Source organism: Podarcis filfolensis (genome assembly GCF_964270895.1).
Source record: "Podarcis filfolensis genome assembly, chromosome: 13".
Classification (NCBI taxonomy): Eukaryota; Metazoa; Chordata; class Lepidosauria; order Squamata; family Lacertidae; genus Podarcis; species Podarcis filfolensis.
The window spans coordinates 19,372,913-19,395,842 of record NC_139615.1 but is presented as its reverse complement, the minus strand read 5'-3'; the positions used below and the strand labels follow the sequence as shown (position 1 = coordinate 19,395,842).

At 46.7% G+C, this 22,930-nt stretch overlaps 2 protein-coding genes across 10 annotated transcripts; one reads left to right on the top strand and one right to left on the bottom strand.

Moving 5' to 3' along the window:
- Positions 1-475: 475 nt before the first annotated feature.
- Positions 476-8,116, bottom strand: LOC310746548 (GTPase KRas-like). Of its 2 annotated transcripts, none has more exons than XR_014540738.1 (5): positions 7,910-8,080; positions 5,896-6,028; positions 5,337-5,515; positions 3,054-3,413; positions 476-2,408 (listed from the first exon to the last, which is right to left on the bottom strand). XR_014540738.1 is itself a non-coding variant. In XM_083580439.1 (5 exons), the coding sequence occupies exons 2-5, from the start codon at positions 6,004-6,006 to the stop codon at positions 1,779-1,781; spliced, it is 561 nt and encodes a 186-aa protein (XP_083436565.1). In that variant the 5' UTR covers positions 6,007-6,028; positions 7,910-8,116; the 3' UTR covers positions 476-1,778. The 2 variants fall into 2 exon arrangements, 1 of the variants encoding a protein (XP_083436565.1); XM_083580439.1 differs by having other exon boundaries at positions 476-1,889; positions 3,254-3,413; positions 7,910-8,116.
- Positions 8,117-8,176: 60 nt separating this feature from the next.
- Positions 8,177-22,927, top strand: LOC310747292 (galanin peptides-like). Of its 8 annotated transcripts, none has more exons than XM_083581642.1 (8): positions 8,177-8,231; positions 8,935-8,962; positions 13,990-14,158; positions 15,858-15,941; positions 17,458-17,512; positions 20,074-20,199; positions 21,268-21,342; positions 21,824-22,927. In XM_083581642.1, exons 4-8 carry the CDS (start codon positions 15,858-15,860, stop codon positions 21,883-21,885), a joined length of 402 nt encoding a protein of 133 aa, XP_083437768.1. In that variant the 5' UTR covers positions 8,177-8,231; positions 8,935-8,962; positions 13,990-14,158; the 3' UTR covers positions 21,886-22,927. The 8 variants fall into 8 exon arrangements, with proteins under 8 accessions (XP_083437768.1, XP_083437772.1, XP_083437771.1 ...); XM_083581645.1 differs by having other exon boundaries at positions 8,217-8,265; XM_083581647.1 differs by lacking the exon at positions 8,177-8,231 and adding an exon at positions 8,292-8,560 and having other exon boundaries at positions 20,107-20,199.
- The last annotated feature ends 3 nt before the right edge of the window (positions 22,928-22,930 follow it).

Here is a 22,930-nt window from a genome sequence, read left to right as displayed (position 1 = left end):
CAGGTAACTTGTAAAATAAATTAGGAGCTGGTTATGAATACACAACCTGAGGTCCCGGTGGGCTGTTTCAACAAGCATGCCTATCACACTTCTTGAAGAGTTACCCCATCTGCAGGATTTCTGTTGAAAAAATCACGTTCAAAAAAGCTGGATGGAAACAGTAAGAACAGAACTAGAGATGCAACCCAAATAGGTACATGTTCTTGAGAAGCACATGAGGGTGGGGGTGGGGGAGAAAATCCACAAAATAGGGAATTGAGCTGAACAAAGGCAACTCCTGGCTGAAATGTACCATATTCTGATAGAAGGCTTCGCTGATTCTAGCACCATTGTGAACGGACAATTACAATTTCCTTGAAAGCCTTCACATGTTTTGCAGTTTCCCAAAACAATCTGTTCCAGGGAAGATAACCAGAAAACTACCATAAATCTACCACACATACCCTTTAGAAAAAGTCAGGTCTTGTAGATCAGGTAGCTTATTCACAGGTTTATTCCAAGTGGTGGCATTTATTGTACAGATCCTCAGGACCATGGAAAAAGACCAAATCAACACAGGATTCCAAGGGTGGGATTTGGGGGTGGGATGGGGGAAGAGAATAAGATCAAATAATGACAGAACGTAATTCCGATGGCTTATAAACACTAACGGGATAATAAATTCAGATTCTTTTCTCTCCATGCCAGCATTTAAGTACCTATATCTCAACCCATCCAAGCAACCTCAGGACTATGCAGGAGACTAAAAAAAGAGGGATGATTAAGAGACCTTTGGATCATATTCCTCCCTTCTGTTTATAAAGAGAGTCAACATCGCTATACTCCCAAGAGCCAATTAGTAAAGGAGAGCAACAGAGGCAGGTTAATTTAGGACACTTCTATGGTGCAAATATTCAGCTATCTCCAACAGTTGTTTTTTCACAAACAACAGGTGCCACTGTCTTTGGATGGTGGAAGCTGTACAGCCATTTAAAACTACCTCTCATAACTTGTTGATATCTCCCCATCACCACACATTTTTTATAACACTTGCTGAGCAAAAGTACATTTCCGCATTCATTTGAAAGTGGGAGCTGTTGCTCAGAAGTTATAACAGCCCAAATGAAAACCAGAAAGAGAGAGACCAACTTAATACAGAATTTCAACCACCCAGAAGAAAAATAACTGAGCACCATCTATTTTAATAGTGGGATGAAATATTCAGCTACGGAGAGGGTTTGGCTTTCCACATTTTCTCTTTTGGCATTCCTCATTGCCACCTTCAGCAGATCACCTTCTGTCCAAGGTTACCTTTATTCCTCTGCTAACAAAAAGACAATGGTGCCAAGTCTATGTGGCTTCCTCTTCAGTCTCATGGAGAACCAAGGGAGGTAAAATGCTACAAAAAATGAGAAAGGCCCCTAAGGTTCTGACTGAGACACTGGCTTCGTGCTATCCCTTCCATCTAACCTGCAGGATCAGTCTACACCAGGTCACACTTAGGAGTGACCTCTATAATCCTAAGGACCAGAAACAAGATGATCTTTTAAAAAAATAATAATGAAGGGGCAAGAAGCAACAGAACATCAAATGTGGTTACAAATCCTCATACTGGATGCAACGTCCCAGTTTTAAAAATAGTAAAATAATTGACAGTAAGAACTCAAAACCACCTTCGCCTTCCAGCTGAAAATGGGTGAGGGGCATGGCCATCAGAATTTATCTTGCAGCTTGGGAAAATACCCAGACTCAAAAAGGGGGGTTTTGCACTCCCGACTGTGCAACAGAGTCTCTCTCCTTCAGAGGATAATACACTTCCTTTTGGAAGATTTCTTCTTGCGCCCATTGCTGATCTTTTCCTTGTGTTTTCGGATTTCTCGCACCAGGGTGTAGAAAGCGTCCTCCACTCCCTTTTAAGACGAACGAGTATACCAAATGAAAGTAAGAAAAGACACAAACAGAAGACATTGTTAGATTTCCCATTTAAATATTAGAGGTGTCGGGGGTATTGGATTTTTATGCCGGTGATGTTTTTTTCTATCCATTGCTAGTAGCCAGAAATAATATTACTTGGGGGCGGGGAGGTCGTCACGCTATTCCTGCCTACGGGATCCTTTCCCGATAAGCCCTTTCCTTCATATCAGTAAACCATTCATTCACATCTGCCTTCACAGTCAGAAAGGTTTTTTGGCAACTGGACACCAGCAGTAGAATGCCATGCTGATAACCGTCTTGTCATTAAGCTGACGCAGCACGAACTAAGAGGGCAGGCATTAATGACATGGCAGTTCGCAAGTAAGAATGGTCACTTTGTACCAATGCCATTCCTACTCTAAGTCATATAGGAGAAGAGCAACTGTGCTGGCTTATAGTGTGAGTCCTGTTTGGCATTTTGAGCACACAGCCAACGTAAAGCAAAACTATTCCGTCTATGTAGTGATCAGGTGGGATTGCTTTGAGGAATTATAACAAATATAGAGTAAGCCATCTGTGTCAGCAATGAAAGCATTGCGTTGACTAGGTTTAAACTATTTTGATATGATTCTTGGATCAATCCACACCTCTGCATCCCTGTTCCATTTCTCTTTCTTGACAAGTCACGTACCCACTTAGACAGGCAGGCATCCTGGGTCATCAAAGACAGTGGGCAGTTTCTTTGCTGTAGCTTTTCTGATATGTTAATCTTAGGGCCAGGAAACAGGTTTCACATAAAGGTGATAATGATCGCTATCCTCCTGGCCATCCTTCTTATCGTGTGTATTGATTGTTTATGACCTCCGGGGTTGCTGATTGCACTCCTTTGTAGTTTTCATTTATTTACCCCCAAAATATGCATGCTTAACTAGTGTTTGTAGTTTAACTTTTTCCCCACGTGGGGTTTGTTGAAATGCTCAGAAGAAATTTGATTGGTTCTTAGAACACTCTGTAAAAAGGTCTTTTGTGAATAAAACGACCTGGGCCAGGGGGTGGAGAGAGAGATTATTATACACACCCTTCCCAGAGTCTTGCTGGTTCAAGCCTCTGTGTGTATTCTTATTAATCAGAGTTCAATCCTTCCTTTACTTTGTGAACACCTCAGTCTACATGCTGATGAACAGAAGATTTAGGCTGGAAACGCATGACTTGGGGGAGAGGGCGTGTGGAAGCAGCAGATAAACTTGGGCAAGATTCAGCTGCAATTTATTCCAAAACCCGTTTGGGACACTGTCTTAAGCTATAGCTACGAAGATCAAAGACCTTTCACTTTCTCCCACATGCACAGTAAATACCATACCTGTCTGGTTTTGGCAGAGGTCTCTACAAAGGGGATTCCGTAGCTTCTAGCAAGCTCCTGGGCTTGTTTCGTATCCACCGTCCGGGAGGGCAGATCACATTTATTGCCAACAAGCACCATCGGAACATCATCGGAGTCCTTCACACGGTTGATCTGCTCCCTGGAATTACAAAGGCAATGAGTTACAAACGGGGAGCAACCGCCTAGATCAGTAGCTCCCAAACTTGATTCTGGTTTGGGCCCCCTCCAGAGTAAAATATATTTGAGATTATTGGTGTTAATGAAGTATACAACAGAAGTTCAGTTTGTCCTGTGTTTTATCTGTGTGCAAAGCAACTGAGGTCCAAATTAGATGTGACATAAAGATGTATGCAGGAGAATATAAGAAAAGCCCCGCTAGATCAGGCCAATGGCCTATCTAGTCCACCATCCTGTTCTCACATCGGCCAGCCAAATGCCCGTGGGAAGTGCCCAAGCAGGACCTGAGCACAAGAACACTCTCCCATTTTTTTTTTGTCTAACCAAAAAGGCTTAGAAAGTTCCCAAGTTTGAGTAGAGATATGGTGTGGTGGGGTTGCTTAATCCCTTTCCCTTTTGCTGCTTTAAATGTCACAACTAGCTGCTTTCCTCTGGTGGGGGAGAAAAGCAGTCAACAAAAGCTATTCCAAGGAAGAGAATAGAACAAAAAAAGGACTCAACTGCACCTGCCATTACCTGACCTAAAGTCACTGACCTGTTTTGCTTTGGTTGGTTGGCTTTTTTTTAAACACACACACACACACACACGAAGTAATACATGAATACATGTAACCATGTGTCAGTGTAGTTTGCCCTTCAGAGACAGCCATTCTACACTTAAAAATTAGATATAGCACATCCATACACATACTTGGGAGTGGTTTGCTGCTGAAGTATGCATTCATACTTTTTTTGAAAGAGAAGTCTAGAGATGTGAAGGCCTGGCAAAAACCCAGAAAAATTAAAAGAACACATTGGTGCTTGCTGATCTTTCTGAAGTTTGTTTTGCTTTAAAAAATCAAAAACTACAAAATATTTTCTTTTAGACTAAGGAACAGAATATTTAATACCCAGATGTTCATATATTTACTCCCCCAAAATTATTTCTAAAATTGTGTAACAGGGAGACTTTTATGTACGACTACAGCAGATCATTACAGTTCCTGTACACTGAGGACAAGCAAGCCCTGAGTTGTACACTGAGTACAACTTTCAAATGCAAGAGCATGAGGAAGGATTCAATACTGTCTTTGTGGCTTCCCCCTTGTTGGCATACTTGGTGGCTCTGTTTCTGCTCTCACTAGGCCTCAAAGGACTGGGAGTTGGAGAAAATACAGAGCAAGAGCAACATAATTTTGTTGACATCCAATTCACACTGCTACAGATTTGTAGCAGAAGCAAGGGCAGAAGCATCAATGATGATACCACTGCTTCTACATTTGACTAGATGACAACACAAGCAGCACACTTAGGGCTTGATGCTGAAAAGGTACTTTCCAGTGTTGCAGAGGACAGAGCATATTCAGGTACTTAGCCCAGGAAAATGCAGTCTTGGGATTCTTCCAAGCATATCATTCCTGCCACATGGTGACAAAGACCTTTGCACAATGCAGCCTCCGATTCCTCTTCTTACCTACATCAGATTCTTCCACCTTCTGCTGCAAGTCTTGCCCGCCTGCCCAATGTGATGGGGCTAGCCCAAAAGGGGCTTTGCAGGCCCTGCCAATCGGCAAGGCCTGCAAAGCTCCATTGCGTAGTGCTTCCCAGCTAGTTGTCAGGTGCTTGGGAATCACAGCACTCTGCAAGGCCTGTGCTTGGCACCTCCCAAACAAGAAGCTTAGGGCTTGCAAAGTTTCTGAAGCACCCAAACTCCAGCTGGTTCTCAGGCAATTGGCATGTGCTGCGAGAGATGTCAGGTGGCTGATGGATGGGGTGTCCCACCTACCTGACAAAGGTGGCTTGCAGCGCTCGGGGGAGATGGGGACTAGGCCAAAACGGTTCCCCACCTCTGCTATACAGGAAGGAAAACAGATGGAGGACAGAGAGAAGCCAGCTGCCCACAAACCTGTAGTGGTGAACATCTTCGAAAGACTTTGTGTTGTTGATTGCAAAGACACAGAGGAAGCCTTCTCCTGTCCTCATGTACTGGTCACGCATAGCACTGTACTCCTCTTGCCCAGCTGTGTCCAAGATATCCAAGAGACACGTCTCTCCATCGATTACCACTTGCTTCCGGTATGAATCCTGGTGTTCAGAAGCACCAAGAGGAGCAAGAGTGAAAGAAAAGACGTTAACAAGTGACATGGGAAACATGGGTGTGAAGTGCAGCAAGAGAAAGCCAGCAAGGAGGCAGTTAGAAACAACTGGTTCAAGCCAAAATTCAGGAAAGAAATGGACTCAATCTTGGACATGATAAAATGACTGTAGCTGCCTCTGTAAAGAATGAGGAGCTACAGAGGGAGACAAAGCAATGGAAAGAGGACTAGTGTTTTAGAAGCCCAGAAAAGAGATGTTATAGTCCAAAGCTTTGGAGATGGCAGGCAGGTCAAGAATATAAGGACTCGGAAAAGGCATACAAATGGGGCCATGCAGAAGTTGCTGCCAACATTACTAAGTTCACATACCTCTATAGTGGGATCATACTCGTCCACAAAGTGATTCTGAATCAACTGTATAGTCAACGCACTCTTCCCAACACCACCAGCACCCACCACCACCAGTTTGTATTCTGTCATCTCTGCTGGGTTCCAGAGCAAGCTGAACAAAGAAAAAAGAAAGTAGAATCAAGCTCTAGCAGAAGACACAGAGTCAGTTCCCCTCTGTGCTACCAAGAGTTTGCCTGAGTTTTGGCCACATCTTCCTAGATATTTGCTCCTAGCTAGATTGCTACGTCCACTCTATTTGCAGGAAATCCTTTCAACACTTTCCCCAAAAGCAGCACTCTGAATTGGACAATCTAACTAGAATTCTTCCTTTTTCTAGGTAGATGAATGTCAGGTCACTTTATCATGAAGCTGGGATTGGTGTTAATTGATTCCTTCTGCAGCTGCTAGAGAAATCGCAGACAGAAGGACTTCAAGTGTCAGGCATGCTTATGGCTGCCAACTTTTACCACCACCACCACCCTGCAACCAAAAAATCAACAACAACAACCCTGGACACCTGGATGGGGCCACAAAGGAACTGGAAGAGGAGCTACACAGCTCAAAAAAGATATGGTGGATCAGAGGATTCAACTTCGCAGGTTTTTACTGTTTATTTATACAACATCAACTAAGCACACAACACTTTTAGCAAAGTGTCTCTGTCTCAAAGAGCTTACAAAATAAAAACTGAGAAAGGAGAGGAAATGGAAGTAGGGAGGCATATGCGTTTGTTTCATTTACATGTAATCAGACCTGGTTACTACAGCAGGATGTGGGAACTAAAGGATTGTAGTAAAGGCTTCTCAAGGGTCATGGATTATGGGTGGTGTCTGGTGGAATTGAGAGCTGAGACTCTGGTCACTTGATAGAACACAGCTTTGCTTGCTGGCTGGCTGCCTGCCTCAGTGCTTCCTGCAACTTAATGATACAGCATTTGCCTTGCATGCAAAGGGTCCTGGGTTCAATCACTGGCATCTCCAGGTAGAACCCTGTCTGAAGCCTTTGAGAGCTGCTGCCAGTCAATGCTGATAGCTGTAAACCAGACAAAACAGAAGCCAGCTTCCTATGTTCTTAGGCAGGCTGAATCAGTACATCTGATCCACATCAACCATGCAGGATCCCTGCCCATCCCCACAACGACTGTTGCTCGTTTCAACAGAAGTTCGAGAAGTAGCAGGTTCAGTTCAAACTTTGGACTCTCTTTCCCATTTCTGCGGTCCACCAGGGAAGGTACGTCCGGCTAGAGGCCTACATCCTGAGATTTCTACTCCTTGCTACAACTCCACACACACACACCCCGCCCGCCCGCGCGCAATATTATAGGGGTGCATTTGCTGGCCTCACTGCCAAGCAACCCCAGTTCTGTGTAACGCAACCCAACCCACCCAATCGCTCCATGCAAGCAAAAGTCAAGATTCCTCCGTCAGATGCGGCCCACCTGGGGGAAGAAGCAGGAAGGGATCGCGGACGCTGGCCAAGGAAGAGGGGGGATGCGGGCACAAACCACGCACGTGGGAAACCCGGGACGAGGCAGAAGGCTGGGGCTTGAGGGGAAGAGGCTGCCGGGGAGGAAAGAGGCGGCGGCGGGGATGGGTGGAGCCAGTCCCGGGCTCCCTCGGTCGGTATTGCAACACGCCTCGCGCAGCTGCCAGCCCTCTTTCTGCCCTCGTCCTCCCGCAGGCAGGCAGGCAGGCTTCTGCCCTCCCGGAGCCCTACCCCGGCTGCGCGCGCAGAAGCAGCCACCTTGCCATGTTTATGCACCGCTTTTGCTAAGCAGGTGCCCCACCCTGGCGCAACCCCACAATGGCTGCGCGCCTCCAGGGGCCGCGGACCCAGCGCCAACCCGGCGGCCCTTGCAGAAGGGAAGCCCCCCCCCCGCCGCGCCCTGCCCTCTCGCCCTCCGCTGCCCTTCCAAGCTCCCCCCCCCCACGCCCTGCATCCCCTTTGGGGGGGCTGCTGTCAAGCACCCGCCCCCTCGCCTCTTGGCACTCACCCGCCCTACGGGGAGGGGGAAGACGGGCTCGGGGTCTCAGGCACCCCCCATGCGGGAGGGAAGGGGGGCCAGCGGCGGCGGCGGCGCGCGCTCTCAGGGCCCTGGGCCGGCAGCGGAAAACCCCTCCCTCCGCAGCCTGACAGCTCCCCTCCGCGCCCCGCAGGGCTGAGCCGCCCGGCCAATAAGAGCGCGCCGCCGCCCCGGATTGGCCAATCGGAGTCGGGTGGCGCCATAGAGTCGAGGGGAATGGGTGCGGCTAGAGAAGCTGCCGGATGGGCTGGAGGACTAGGGCGGCGACGGGAGGGAAGAGCGTCCGCCGGAGGTTGGCATGGACGGGCTTGCGGGAGGCGGGGCGGGTGACATTTAAAGGGCCAGCGCCTCCCGCCCCCCCGCTCTGTTTCTCTTCCTCCCCGGGGAGGCTCTGTGGATTCAGGCAAATTTGACGGCTGGCGCTGCAGGTTGGCTAGGGAGTAGCCCCATGGATTTAACAGAGGCGGCTCTGTGTCGGGATAGCTGGGCGGTGGGCATGTGCAGAATCATAGAAGTGTAGCCTCGGAAGGGACCCCGAGGGTCATCTAGTCCAACCCCCTGCAATGCAGGAATGTTTTGCCCACTCATCCTCTAAAGACTGAGTTATCCAAAGTGAAGCAGGTTAGACTTTGGAGAGCTTACCTCTGCTTATTTGGGCTTGAATAGAGACCGTGGGTTCCTTTCCTGCTGCGGATCCTCATTAAAACACCCTTGTTATTTATCCGATCACTGCTCAGGGCTGCTGCAAAAGGGCCGCTTCGCTCCAACTGAATTGTCGTGCCTTCTCTTGCATTTCATTTCCCCTTGAGCCCGCGGCTTAACATACCCACCCTAAAAACTACGTGTCTGTATCCATGCAACAAAGGATTGTATTTTATGCATCAGATGATGGAAGTGATTCTTGAGTCCACAAATAAAGATGTATTGCCTTAGACGACAAGGAGCAGGCAGGCTGCAGACTCGGCATAACTATGTTTTGTTTTGTTTTGAACTAGAACATCAGGATCCACCAGCCAGAACAAGGTGAGGAATGATAGCATAGAGGACTCATGCACACTTTGAACCAAGTGCCAGGGTGCCCCGGGCACATTTCAGTCCTGGAATTTGTTTTCTGACCCAGAACTGGACCACACAGTCCTTTCAAATGCAAATAGTTCCTGGTTCCCCATCCCCAAGTTTTCTTCATTTCAGCTATTTATTTCAGAGAAGCGATGGGAGGAGACATTTTGCTGTGGCTGTCATTAAACTCTTGGGAGTCAGAAATGCCTGTTGATCATCCTGAGATCTACCAGTAAATCTTGACCTACCTTCTCCTCATCCCTTCCTCTTACCCTGCCAGGGCTAGAGGGCAGCCAGGGCCCCCCAAACCAGCAGAGGGACCATTGTTGCCCTAACAGTGCTATCATTTTGACTTGGCACAAAGTATCTAAGACGATTAGATGTAGCCTGCAGTTGCATCCAGATGACCTATTTACTGAGCGTTCATCCTGATTTGTTTGCAGAGTTTATGGAGAGGCTAGGCGACATTGGCTCTTCATTGAGCATCAATTCTGATCTGTATGTGAGGAGGTTATGCGATGTGTCAGACAATTGTTCTCCCGTACCTTCCGATGAATTTCCTATTCATTTATCACAAAAAGTCTGCTCTTTTGGGGGAAGTGGGTTTGTTGTTCAAGACCTCCAAATCCACTTCGATTGGACAACCTCAATTGGTCACTGTGGGATGGAACCCCACCCTGCAAATAGCAACAGTTCTGAAGTGCCCTAAGAGAACTCCCAGTTTGCATGTCCCACCTCTTCCAGGTCACAGGGGGCCAAACTGAAATCCTGGAGGCAGCACTGGCCTTGGACATACATGAAGCCATGCGGGAGTGGGGGAGGCCAGGGCTTTGGGCTATAGGGCTTATCCTAGCTGCACGGCAGCTGGGAGAACAACATTGTGATCCAGTTATTAAGAGCACAGTCATCTTACTAAGAGCAGGGTGGCACAATGTGTTTGCTTTCACAGTTTGCGTGCACAAAGCCCCTACACACACACACACACACACACACACACACACACACACACCAGTGTGATGTCCATGGGTGTAGGCAGAGAGGGGCAGCTGCCCCCAATCAATAAAAATCAGTAAAACACATGGCTAACTGAAGTTCTGCCCCCCACAAAGGCCTAGCCCCCAACAAAAATCCTGGCTATGCAATGGTGATGCCTTAATGCACATTGATGCGCTTTGATAGTGCGCATTAACAGCAAGAACGGCTTGGCTGAATCTTTCCCTCCAGCTTTGCATTTTTCAGTTCTATTAGGCCACAAAGGTAACATTCTCGATGGGTGCCAGGAAACTCATTTCTAAGCTCCTTCCCGAAACATGGTTGGCAATCAACAGATGTCCCTGCAAACCCAAGAGTCCTGGATGCCACCCTGAGAATCTTGAAAATCTACTTCAGTGCTCCTTTCAAACCACCAGCCGTTACAAACAAGCAGCGAAAAATGGATGTACGCAAATATGCTTTTTACATGTTACAAGAAGAGGCCTCGAGTGCCTCTTTGCATCTTTTGATGACCTATTAGCTTCCGACAAATCAGTTCTATATTGGGTACCACTCCCCTCCCAGAGCAGCCTGGAATCCTGACGTATTGCAGATGCCTCTTCTTTCCCGAAAGGTCTTCAAGATCTCTAATGGGGCCATTAGACTGAAGGGCCCCATGTGCACTTAAAGCAGGCCAGATGCAGATGAAAGTCCTTGTCCTAAAGCCCACCAGGGTACCAATTAGATTCAGAGGGCGAACTGTGGAGGGAAAATTACAGGATGCTGTGAAAAAGAGGACTTGGTGCAGGAGTGTCATTTAATGCATTAAATTGTGCTGGAAAGAAATCTTAAGTAGTAGCTAGGGTGGCATTTGCCTCTCATATTCCCCTGCATCAGTTTTCAGATAGGAAACTGCAACAGGACACAGGAGTGCTTATTTTTGTTCAAATAATCTGTAAAGCAGCCTTCCCATTGCCCAGCCAGGTGGTGCCCTCTGTATGGCTTGGAGCTGATGGGATTTGTAGTCCGGAGGACACCAGCAGCTTGGGGATGCCAACTTGAAGCATTGCATATGCTGATGACACTGTTGTTGTTGTTGTTGTTAAGCATATACAATGCTTCAAGCAGGCTTCCCCAACATGCCGGTGTCCTCGAAAGGCGTTAGACTACAAGTCCCATCAAACCCAACCATACAGAGGGCACCACCTGGTCAGGGAAGGCTATTTTACAGTATTATAACAAATACTGGCTAGCAGCAGGATCCCTGAGGTCCCTGGAGGTGGAGCAAGGCTCATTTGGGAGCAGGGTTGCCCATTTTTATAATAGGCCGTGTTCCAGGCCTTTAAAAGCAGTCTGTGGGCTCAGGACATTGGTCATAATATTTTGTTTGCTGATTGGGAAAAGTTGTGGACCACCGGGATAAAATTTACGGCATGTAATGCCTTAAGAGAAAACATTATGAAAATGATATATAGGTGGTACATAACCCCAGTCAAGCTTGCAAAGATTTACCATGTGCCTGACAACAAATGTTGGAAATGTAAAGAAACTGAAGGTACATTTTTTCATCTTTGGTGGACCTGCCCGAAGATTAAGGCATTCTGGGAAATGATCTATAATGAACTTAAAAAGGTATTTAAATATACTTTCCCCAAGAAACCAGAGGCCTTTCTCTTGGGTATTGTCGGCCAAGGGGTGTTAAAGACGGATATAACTTTCTTTATGTATGCTACAACAGCAGCTAGAATACTCATTGCGAAGTACTGGAAGACGCAAGAACTACCCACACTGGAAGAATGGCAGATGAAGGTGATAGACTATATGGGCTTGGCAGAAATGACGAGCAGAATCCGAAACCAGGGAAGAGAAGCAGCGCAAGAAGAATGGAAAAAATTCAAGGACTATTTAAAGAAATATCATAAAGTTAATGAAAGTTAGAATGATGTTGGACTGGAAAGTAAATGGTTACTATTAGCAATGGTTAAGACAAGGAAAATAAGGAAGAATAGTCTAAATTTAAATTAAAATAAGGGAAGATTTGCTGAACAATCGATAAGAATTTGGAATACAGAAAGGGGAAGCATGAGGAAGTCGGGGAAGATAGGATATGAAATTAGGATATGAAATGATACATGTTTTTTGTTTTGTTTTTGTTTTTGTATGTTTATGTTTGTTGTATTGTGTTTATATGGAAAAATAAAAATATTAAAAAAATAAAAATAAAAAAATAAAAGCAGTCTGTAGAAGTTCAAAGATCAGTCCACCCTCTCCCCTAGCATGAAGCTAATGTAGTGGAGAATTAAAACTTTATTTGTATGTGTCCGACTGCTGCAGAAGGCAGGGTGGCTAGGCCTATTGGGGGAGAAGAAGTTGGACACCCTCGCTGGGAGTTTCAGCTGCTGATTTCTTTAGGGGTTCTGGAGTGAAATTTGGCCAGGAGAGCTGGAGAGTTTGGGTCTGGTGCAGTAGAATCTGTCTTGAAGGGACTGTTCCCATCTGAGCCTGCCTGAGCCCGTTATTCAGAAGTGAGATGGGTGTGGAGGTGACAAGGGATAGTTTGGGATCTTTTAAGAACATAAACAGAGCCTGCTGGGACATGCCATGTCTGTGGGAAGGCTGCAAGCAGGAGTGGTATTCAGGGTCACGTTGCCTCTGAGGGCTTGTCCACACTTTGGTTTGTCCTGTGGTGTTTTCTTCCACTTGTTCTAGACACGGTTCTGAGAGGCTTTTCGTTTGTCCCACTGCTTTCCCCCGGAGAACCCACTGTGAACTGCTGAATCAAAACAAATGCCAGTCTGCAAAAAACCCGACTGGAGTTTGTTCCAATTCTGCGGTAAACTGCGGGTTTCCCCTGGGAATGGGGCAGGGCAAACAAAGAACCTCTCAGACTTGTGCCTAGAAAGCCTGTGGCAAGTGGCAGTGTGGATGAGCCCTGACAGTGGCTGTAGAATATTTTCTGTCATAGGAGCCAACTCCTAGGGGCTTCGGCCCCCACAATTAAATATTTGAGCCCCACAAAGTTGATGGGCATTCCCATTCAAATGGTGTGTGTGCACTGTATCATGTGATCGATTATGTGGGGCAGGCCTTACCTGGGCCCCCACAATATTATATTCAAGTTTGCACCCCTATTTTCTGTGGTAGCGCCTCACCTCTTGAATTGCCTCGCCAGAACAATTCACCCTGTGCCAATGCTAATAACGTTTGGGCCTCAGCTCCAAACTTTGCTTCCCTCCACCCCAGGATTTAATGTTAGATTGACTGATGCTTGCCCAGCAATCTGTTTAATTGTGATATTTTATAGCAACTGATTTTAATGCCTCGTTTTGGAAGCCGACCTTACAGCACAAGGTGGGGTGAACATGTTTTAAATAAAATTCAGTACAGTGGTACCTCGGGTTACAGATGCTTCAGGTTGCAGATGCTTCAGGTTACAAACTCTGCTAACCCAGAAATAGTGCTTCAGGTTAAGAACTTTGCTTCAGGATGAAAACAGAAATTGTGCTTCGGTGGCGCGGCAGCAGCAGGAGGCCCCATTAGCTAAAGTGGTGCTTCAGGTTAAGAACAGTTTCAGGTTAAGTACGGACCTCCGGAACGAATTAAGTACTTAACCCGAGGTACCAGTGTAATAATGAACACACACCAACCCTCCAGAGTGGGCCTCCTTGGAGCTAGATCTCTAGATTTCTCTCAAAATGAGACTGTTTGGAAAAGCACTGCAGGGGGAATAGTGTACACAGGTGAAGTGGCTGTAAGATCTATGAGTTCTCTGGGAGGGCAGCGAGATTAGAGAAGAGGCAGCAGGGCACAGAGTTCTCTTGCCTCAAAAACAGGAAGGCCTCGTTGCAGGTGTCTACTTCTTGCTTGGTTGACCACCCTCCTCCAATTCACTTTGAGGAGTCAATTAGCTCTAATTAGCCCCCACCCCAATGTTCCATCAATTTTCTGACAAAGGATGTGAATAAATTGCGCATTAAAAGAGATTAGTACATCTCTCTCTCTCTCTGTTCCCCATTCAGCTGGGTTTCTGGGGGCCATTATGGTCAATTATACATACGTTCCCGCCGCCCTGTGTCTTTTGTCTATGGAATAATGACGCAAACCGACCTGTGCCTTCCCCCTCTATAAATCCTGGGTCCCCTACTTTGTGGGGAATCAGACATCCAGCGGCTCCTGACAGGTTTCAAGGTATGAATTCCTTAAAATCTATGATGGAGGTTTGGGATTTAAGGGTGTTGGTTTGGGGGTGTGGGGTAGGGCACCAGCTGACAGACTGTTAAGAGAGTTTAAATGGAGTAAGCTTGTCTTCTGCTGCTTCAAGAGGGTGGGACTCAGACAGATGGATTCAATTACAAGAAAGGAGATTCCGACTGAACCTTCCTGACAGTAAGAGTGTTTCAACAGTGGGACAGTCTCCCTCAGAAGGTGGTGGACTCTCCTTCCTTGGAGGTTTTTCAAGCAGAGGTTGGATGGCCATCTGTCAGGGATGCTTTAGTTGAGATTCCTGCATTGCAGGGCTAGATGACCCAACTCTCCAGTTCCATGAGATGGGGCACAGCAGGGGTGTCACTGTTTTTTGCTCCAACGGGGTAGGCAGAAATTCAACAGGTTCGGTTTTTTGTAGCCTAAAGCAGTGACAGAAATGTCTCCACCTGTTGAATGTATGGCTGTTATGCAGGTGTTAAGAGGAACAGGAGCCCAACAGGGAAGATATGGCACACATGTACCATATTTCATGCGCCTGCATCTTAAAAGCATCGTGAAGTCGTCGCTGTTTGAGAGGGTTGTGGGTTATTAGGGGCTAGAGGTCATGATGCGGCTGGGCTTTGAGCTGAAGAGAAGAGGCCTGCAGTTCAGTTATCTTTTGGGCAGGTACTATCCAGCGCAGGGCCAGAGCGCATGCAGACCATGGGGCACTGCCTTATTCTGAGACCAGCCTCTTTGGGCCTCTAGCTTAGTGCAAATACTCTGACATGCATCTGACCCTTCAAATGGCCGTGCTTGTGAAGGGATCGAATCTGGGAACATTGCATACAAAGCATCCCCTCTGGCAATGGCTATTGGCAGTCTTGCTATGTGGATTTGCAGAGAGCATCATCCAGTGAGTGGGGTTGGAAAGAAGAAGAGTGTATGTGTGTTTGTGTAAGCAGACAGCGCTCTTTTTCAAAGGCACCCTTGGTGCGCACTTGTATCCCGCCACAGACCATAGCCACTATGTGACTAGTGACTATTGTCTGTGGTCAAACAGGTTTTGAATACTTCTTAATGCTGAAAAAAACTGCAAAACTGGCAACAGGCAGACAAAAATTGTATACACACCACCAAGGGAAGCAATATTATATATTTATTGCGCCTCTTGGGGAGCTCTCAAGAAATAATGTCTATCATAATCCTGGTATTCTGGGTGGCTCTGTGGTCTAAACCTGATTAGAAGGCTGTTGGTTTGAATCCCCATGACAGAGTGAGCTCCTGTTTCTCTGCCCCAGCTCCTGCCATAGCTGTCAACTTTTCCCTTTTCTTGCGAGGAATCCTATTCAGAATAAGGGAATTTCCCTTAAAAAAGGGAAACATTGACAACTATGGCTCCTGCCAACCTAACAGTTCAAAAGCACGCCAAAAAGTGCAAGTAGATAAATAGGTACCGCTCCAGTGGGAAGGTAAACGGCATTTCTGTGCGCTGCTCTGGTTTCGGTGTTCCGTTGCGCCAGAAGCGGTTTAGTCGTGCTGGCCACATGACCCAGAAAAACTGTCTGTGGACAAATGCTGGCTCCCTCGGCCTGAAAGCAAGATGAGTGCCACAACCCCTTAGTCGGGAATGTGATTTAGTGGGGGAAACAGAGTCAGGCTGGAAACCAGAATGCTTCCTTGATTTCTTTCTTCCCCACAGATGATGTGGAGCTCTCAGTCTGTGCTCTGTGCTTCTTTGCTCCTCTGTGGGCTACTTGGCGAATGCTGTGGAACCGTTCTGGTGGTGAGTTAAACCGGGGCCCCCCACCCCACCCCATCAACCCTACTTGATAGCTGTCACTGGCCTTCCTCCGTCCCTCCTGATTGCCTGCATGGGCTGGGCTGGTCCTCACATGCAGCAGAAATGAAGTGGCAGGATGGAACTGCATCGGTTCAGACTGTTGCAGGTGGTGCAGTTTGTTTGTTTTAAATGTATATAGGCTTAATTTCAAAATAGGCTTCTAAGCAACTTGCTAAGCAGGTTCTGCAGACATATCATGCATTTAAAGCACCCCCCCAAAAAAAAGCTTGGGAACTGTAGTTTGTGAATGGTGTTGTGAACTGTAGTTCTGCAAGGGGTAAACCACAGTTCCCAGAATTCTTGGTGGGGTGGGAGGAAAATGTATGGTCCATATAAAACCCCAGTTTTGATTACTCCAACACTTTTAAAACAAGCAAACCAAAAAATCCTTGCAGATAGAAAGCAAATACTGTACCATACATCAGGGATAAAGATTCTACCCTAACTATTTCCCAGCTATTCTGTGTGTGTGAGAGAGAAAATGAGACACACACAGAGAGAGTGTGTGTAGAAACCTCTGACTTCTGTGTGGCTGAAGTTTAGGTGACATCTGCACATGGGCGTAGCCAAGGCGGGGCAGGGAGAGACAGCTGCCCCCCTGAATGAATAAAAATCAATAAAGATACATAGCAAACTGAGGTTCTGCCCCCCCCCCAACAAAAATCCTGGCTATGCCCATGCATCTGCACCATATATTTAAAGCACTATTAAATTCTGTGAACGGTCTTGGCTTCCCCTAAAAAATCTTGGGAGCTGTAGTGCTCAGAGTTGTTAGGGAACCCTTTCCCCCCCTCACAGAGCTACAGTTCCCAGAGTTCTTCAGGAAGAGGGATGGACTGTTAAACCACTCTGGCAACTGCAGTTCTGTGAGGGGAAGAGGGATCTCCTTACACTTTCAGCACCCTGAATAAATGACCATTCCCAAGATTCTTTAGCGGAGGCCATGGCCCATTAAAATGGCATAATTGTGCTTTAAAAGTAAGGTGCAAATGTGGCCCTATCATGCAAGGGTGACAGTTACATCCTTTGCTCCGCCCAGTTTGGCCTCTAACTCCACCCACCTTTGTCTCTGGCCCTGCCCACCTCTAGCCCCACCCACTTTTGTCTCTGGTCTAAGCCACTACAGTGGTACCTCAGTTTACGAACTTAATTCATTCTGGAAGTCCATTCTTAAACTGCAACCGTTCTTAAACCGAGGTGTGCTTTCCCTAATGGGGCCTTCCACCATTTGGCTTCTGTTCTTAGATGAGGTAAAGTTCGCAAACCAGGACACTACTTCCGATTTTGCGGAGTTTGTAAACCGAATAGTTTGTAAACAGGGCTGTTCTTAAACCGAGGTACCATTGTACTGGCATGTATCCCTCCATCCACAGAAAGTTTCCCCATAGCAAATGTCACCCTCTGACTCACTCTTGGCAGGCTTAGTTTCAGGGTACTTTTCCCTTTGTTGCATGTGCAGCCCAAGGACAAACGCGGCTGGACCCTGAACAGCGCTGGATACCTCTTGGGACATCGTAAGTCAAGTCAGGATTTGATTGGCATGAGAAAGATACGGCCACAGACCCTCCAAGTGTCCCTATCTTCCAGGGATGTCCCTGATTTAGAGAAGCCGTCCCAGTTTCTGATTTGATACTGGAATGTCCTGCTTTTCCTTAGGATGTCCCTGTTTTCATTGGAGAAATGTTGGAGGGTCTGGAGTTATCCAACCCCCAAAGCTGTCTGAAGGCAATCCTGTATAGGGAATTTTAAAAAAATGTTCAATGATGTTTTTATAGTTGTTGGAAGCTGCCCAGAGTGGCTGGGGCAACCAAGTAGGATGTGTGGGGTATGAAATTATCATTATGGAGTGGGATGTCCCTATTTTCATCAGATAAATGTTGGAGGGTATGTGGCCAAAGGACAAGGAGAAGAATGAAATGATATTGGAAGCTGAAGTTACCTTTCCCTGGGGGTTAAATCCCATTGAACTCCATGGTACCTACTTCTGAGCAAAAGTGCCTAAGATTGCACCATAAGGTATCTGCCACCATATGTGGAAGCAGGTCGGGGAGTTGTCATTGTGTGTGTGTGTGTGTGTGTGTGTGTGTGTGTGTGTGTAGTAATTTTATGTTGTGAGCTGCCCTGAGATCCTCTGGTATAGGGCAGTATACAAATAAATAGTTAATAATAATGAAGAACAGAATAAGAGGCCTGCTGGATCAGGCCAATGGCCCATCTAGTCCAGCATCCTGTTCTCACAGTGGCCAACCAGGGAAGACTGTAAGCAGGACTCGAGTGCAAGAGCAGCCCCACTTATGATTCCCAGCATCTGATGCTCAGAGGATGCAGGCCGCCTCTGACTGTGGAAGCCATGCAGAAAGCCTGTAATAGCCACCATTGCTTGCGCAATGCGCCCCCTTTTCGTCCATGCCTCTGTCCTCTCTGCTCAAATAAACCTTTCCTGGTTTATTTCCCCGGCGCTTCAGAAAACCTGCAAATCCTGTTGGATTAGAGATGGCATAACGATGCCTTTAGCATAACCACTTCTGCTCTCAGAGAAATATTTCTGTTGTTAGAGATGCCACCTCCCAGGCCTAGCATGAGTGTGCAGCACCCATGGGCAGCTGCTGGAATGCCAGCACAGATGCCTCTCCTGGGAAGGGCTGTAGCTCAGAGGGAGAGCATCTGCTTGGGATGCAGAACGTCCCGGGTTCGATCCCCAGCGTCTCCAAGTAAGGCAGGGATAGACTGAAACTCTGGAGAGCTGCTGTCAGCCGCTTCAGGCAGCACTGAGGAAGATGGGCCAATGGTCTGGTTTTGTAGGGGTGAGGGGAGGAATAAATTGGGTTTTTAATGCAAAGCTGCTTATTTCACACTTTCTGAAATACCGTATTTTTCGCTCTATAAGACTCACTTTTTCCCTCCTAAAAAGTAAGGGGAAATGTGTGTGCATCTTATGGAGTGAATGCAGGCTGCACAGCTATCTCAGAAGCCAGAACAGCAAGAGGGATCGCTGCTTTCACTGCGCAGCGATCCCTCTTGCTGTTCTGGCTTCTGAGATTCAGAATATTTTTTTTCTTGTTTTCCTCCTCCAAAAACTAGGTGCGTCTTATGGTCTGGTGCATCTTATAGAGCGAAAAATACGGTAATATTTGAACCGAAACACAGCTATTTCTCGAGATACGCACTTCTCCAAATTGCTGTTATTATGGGGTGGGAAAGTGTGCCTAAAAATGTGTGTGTCGGTAAAAACTAATGTATAAAAGGCATTATGTCTTCCAGAAAGGTGTATATTGGGCAAATTTGCATATAAAAAAATGTGCATTTGCGGCGATACCTGCACCGATACGCTGGCAACTTTCCATGGGGCTCAAAAGAAATTGAGAACAGGCAAAATGAATGAATGAATGAATGAATGAATGTGTAGAACTGAGAAAAATGAGAAACCGAGAGAAGACGAAATCATGGACAGCTTTGTCCATTCATGTTGAATAGCTCTAAGGCAACTTCCTTAGGGGAAAGAGTGCTGCTGCAGCCATCTCCTGCCTGCAGCATCTGTCTGGCTGCTGTGAGAACAGAATGCTGGACTAGAAAGGCCCTTTGTCTGATCCAGCAAGGCCTCTTCTTAGGCAGCTGCCCAATGGGTCATTCCAAATCAAATCAACGCAAAAAACAAGGGTTTTGTCACCCACCGTCTTGGATTTTGATGAAAATTGGTGTACACCCTTGCAATAAGTCTTTGGAGGAAAACAAGGAGGGAGGGAAAATACTTCCGATCCGTCATCCTTATCATCATAAATTCAGTCTCCTCACTCTTTAAATTAGTTTTCCGTAGTGCAATCCAGACAGACAGGCGTGCAAATTAAATCTGCACAAATTGCTAGTCCTCAGAGATTGCTACTGGTCCACATAACCTCCCGTATCCATGTTAGTTCGTTTATCACCCATTGACGGCATAAGAGGAAAGAACAAGTTATATTCCAGTGTATGAAGGTGTCCTGTCTGGTAGCTAAGGGGTGGTTCTTATGTGCCACTAGCCAAAAGGCTGTTCACAAACCTGATGTAATCTGTATTTTTCCTCCTATGTAACCTGCAGCACTTCTCCCCTTGCACTCTCCTCTCCCCAAAGCAGATGCTCACCAGACACTGTCCAACAAAGGGAGCCTGGCACATAAGCGAGATGCTATGGAGAACTTGTATTCCGTAGAGCAGGATTCCTTGGGTGAGCACCCTTTCACTGGCTTCTCTGCCCTCTCCCTGCATGCTCCATTATGCTTGTGTTATAAGAGCCTGTACAGAGTCGTTAAGTAGGTTCCCTATCGGAAGGAGAAAAAAACAGAGGCCAACCAGAGAAAACTGAGAAGTAAAGCAGCTAGTAGGCATGATCTTTATTAAACTGTTGCAACAGAGTCCCCCGCTCACGCCACGCAGGGAGGGAGGAGAGGAACCCTGAACAATGGTGTGCGAGCCCTTATATAGACTTTTGAAATTGCCCACCCTGTATTTCGAGATCACCCCCCGAAACATCATAGATACTTCACTGAAGGGGGCGGGAAATCCGGCAGAAATCCTGTCTGGCAGGATACTGATACAGTGGTACCTCAGGTTAAGTACTTAATTCGTTCTGGAGGTCCGTTCTTAACCCGAAACTGTTCTTAACCTGAAGCACCACTTTAGCTATTGGGGCCTCCCGCTGTTGCCGCGCCGCCAGAGCACAATTTCTGTTCTCATCTTGAAGCAAAGTTCTTAACCCAAGGTACTATCTCTGGGTTAACGAAGTCTGTAACCTGAAGCGTATGTAACCCGAGGTACCACTGTAATGGTCATTGATTGTTTTACCTGGGCAGCCTGGCCATTCCTTTTGAGATGCTAAATACTTAGTTCCTGAATTCAGGTCACAGGCTCACCCTATTCATACACAAATATGCCCTTAAGACAGGATTTGTGAGCAAAGATGCAATGGGGAGAATATTTGAGGTTACTGGAAGAGTCACAGTGGCTTCAGGATGGTTCTCCTGTACTATTTCAGGCACGTGGTTTATATTAAGGTTACCAGACATCCCTGTTTCCCGGGGACAGTCCTCAGATTTACAAATCAGTCCCCATACAAAATCCATTGAAGTTGAAAAGTATCCCCGGATTCATTGAAAAAAATCTGGTAACCTTAGTTTCTATACTTATGTATGTGTTTGCCTTGTAAATTTATGAACATTTATTTTTTATATATAAGACCTTAGAATTCCTATAACACTTGCCTGTCCCTGTCAACTCCATTTCATCTGTCTTTCAGCACATGCTCTGCGCTCCTTAGATGACGGCGCCTTCCAAACCCTGATGGATTTTCTAACATACCTGAACCCCCAAGGTATGGACAGATGCTGGGTTCTCTGGGAGAAGAGGGGTATTTTTTTAAGGGAGTTGGGAAACCTGGTTCTGAATCTTCTCTGTTTTGGAACAAGGAATGCTGGGAGCTTTGTGTGGAGCAGGGCAGGATAGGGCTGGTAAAATATACTCAGAGTCGAGAGTGGATTTCATGCTCTTTATTCAGCTCATAGTGGTGAGGAGGAATGGAAGTTCCCCCAGAATGTCTGCCTTATATACATTATTTACACAATGGGCCCCACGTGATTGGCTAATTCCGGGATTCTCCTGTAGGCCAATCAGGTTGCGCATTCCCTTCCACCTGGAGCTGGATTGGGTGGCTCCTGTGGACCAATCAGACTGCTGCATTCAGGATCCTATTGTTCTAGGACCAATCAGACTGCTGCCTTTTGGATCCTATTCAACTCAGTACATAACAGCTGGGAACCTGGAAAACCAAATCTCTTCTCCGTTGTCTTTTACAGATCAAAGAGCTGTTTCACGCCTGCCCCTCTTGCTGTCGGAGGAAGAGTCCTTGCGGCAGTAGTGGTCTGGCCTCCAGCCTGCGCCCTTCCGATTTGCTTGCTGCTGCCGCTACCCCTCAGACCCTTCCCCATCGCCCACACATACAGGATTCTGCTATATTCCTGACACAAAGCCACCTTAATACAATCTGGTGCCCCAAACAGCTGTGCCCGGTGCACAGCCATTTCAGAGCTTAGCCCCCCCCCCTTTTGAGAGAATTCCCCTCCCTTTGACTAAGCCGCCTCAGAGAGATAGGCTATAAACATGCCATACAGTTAAAGCACATGACTTCTCCCAAAGAATTCTGGGAACTGTAGTTTGCCCACCACACAGTCACCATTCTCAGCATCTGCTTCTCGGCAGTGGCGCTTTGCCTCCCTGTGGGACGCCCTTCCATCAGATGTCAAGGAGATAAAGAACTACACAACTTTTAGGAGACATCCGAAGGCAGCCCTGTATTGGGAAGATTTTAATGTTTGACATTTTATTATTTTATATTTTTTGCTGGAAGCTGCCCAGATGGGTGGGGAATAACAACAGCAGCAGCAACAGCAACAACAACAACTATTATATTCAACAAACTACAGTTCCCAGGATTCTTTGGGTGAGGGAAGTCACATGCTTCCAATGTGCTTTAAATATATGGTGTGTGCAGAGCTATACACTCAAATTAGCTCAGCCTCCCCCATCACCATTACACCTTTACACGCTCCTTTCTAGATACACACGTATATACACACACAATCCCGTACGCATCCTTTGTAATGTGTGAGTTTGTATAGGAAGAAACATTGGAGTGTAGATGAACACATGTCCACATGTGCAAGGAGCACTCCTTTGGCACCGTCCCAGTGTCGCACCCTTGCCTTGCTCGTGAACCTTAGTAGGAATAGCCATAGCTTAGTGGTAGAAGACACACTCTGCATGGAGAACACACAAATTTAACCTTCATCTCTCAGCCTAATTGTTGTTGGGTAGCAAACAGTGGATGAGAAAACTAGAGATGGGAAGAAAGAGAGAGCTCTGCTTGCTGTTGTGGTCAGTTGAATTCTATATATCTATATCTA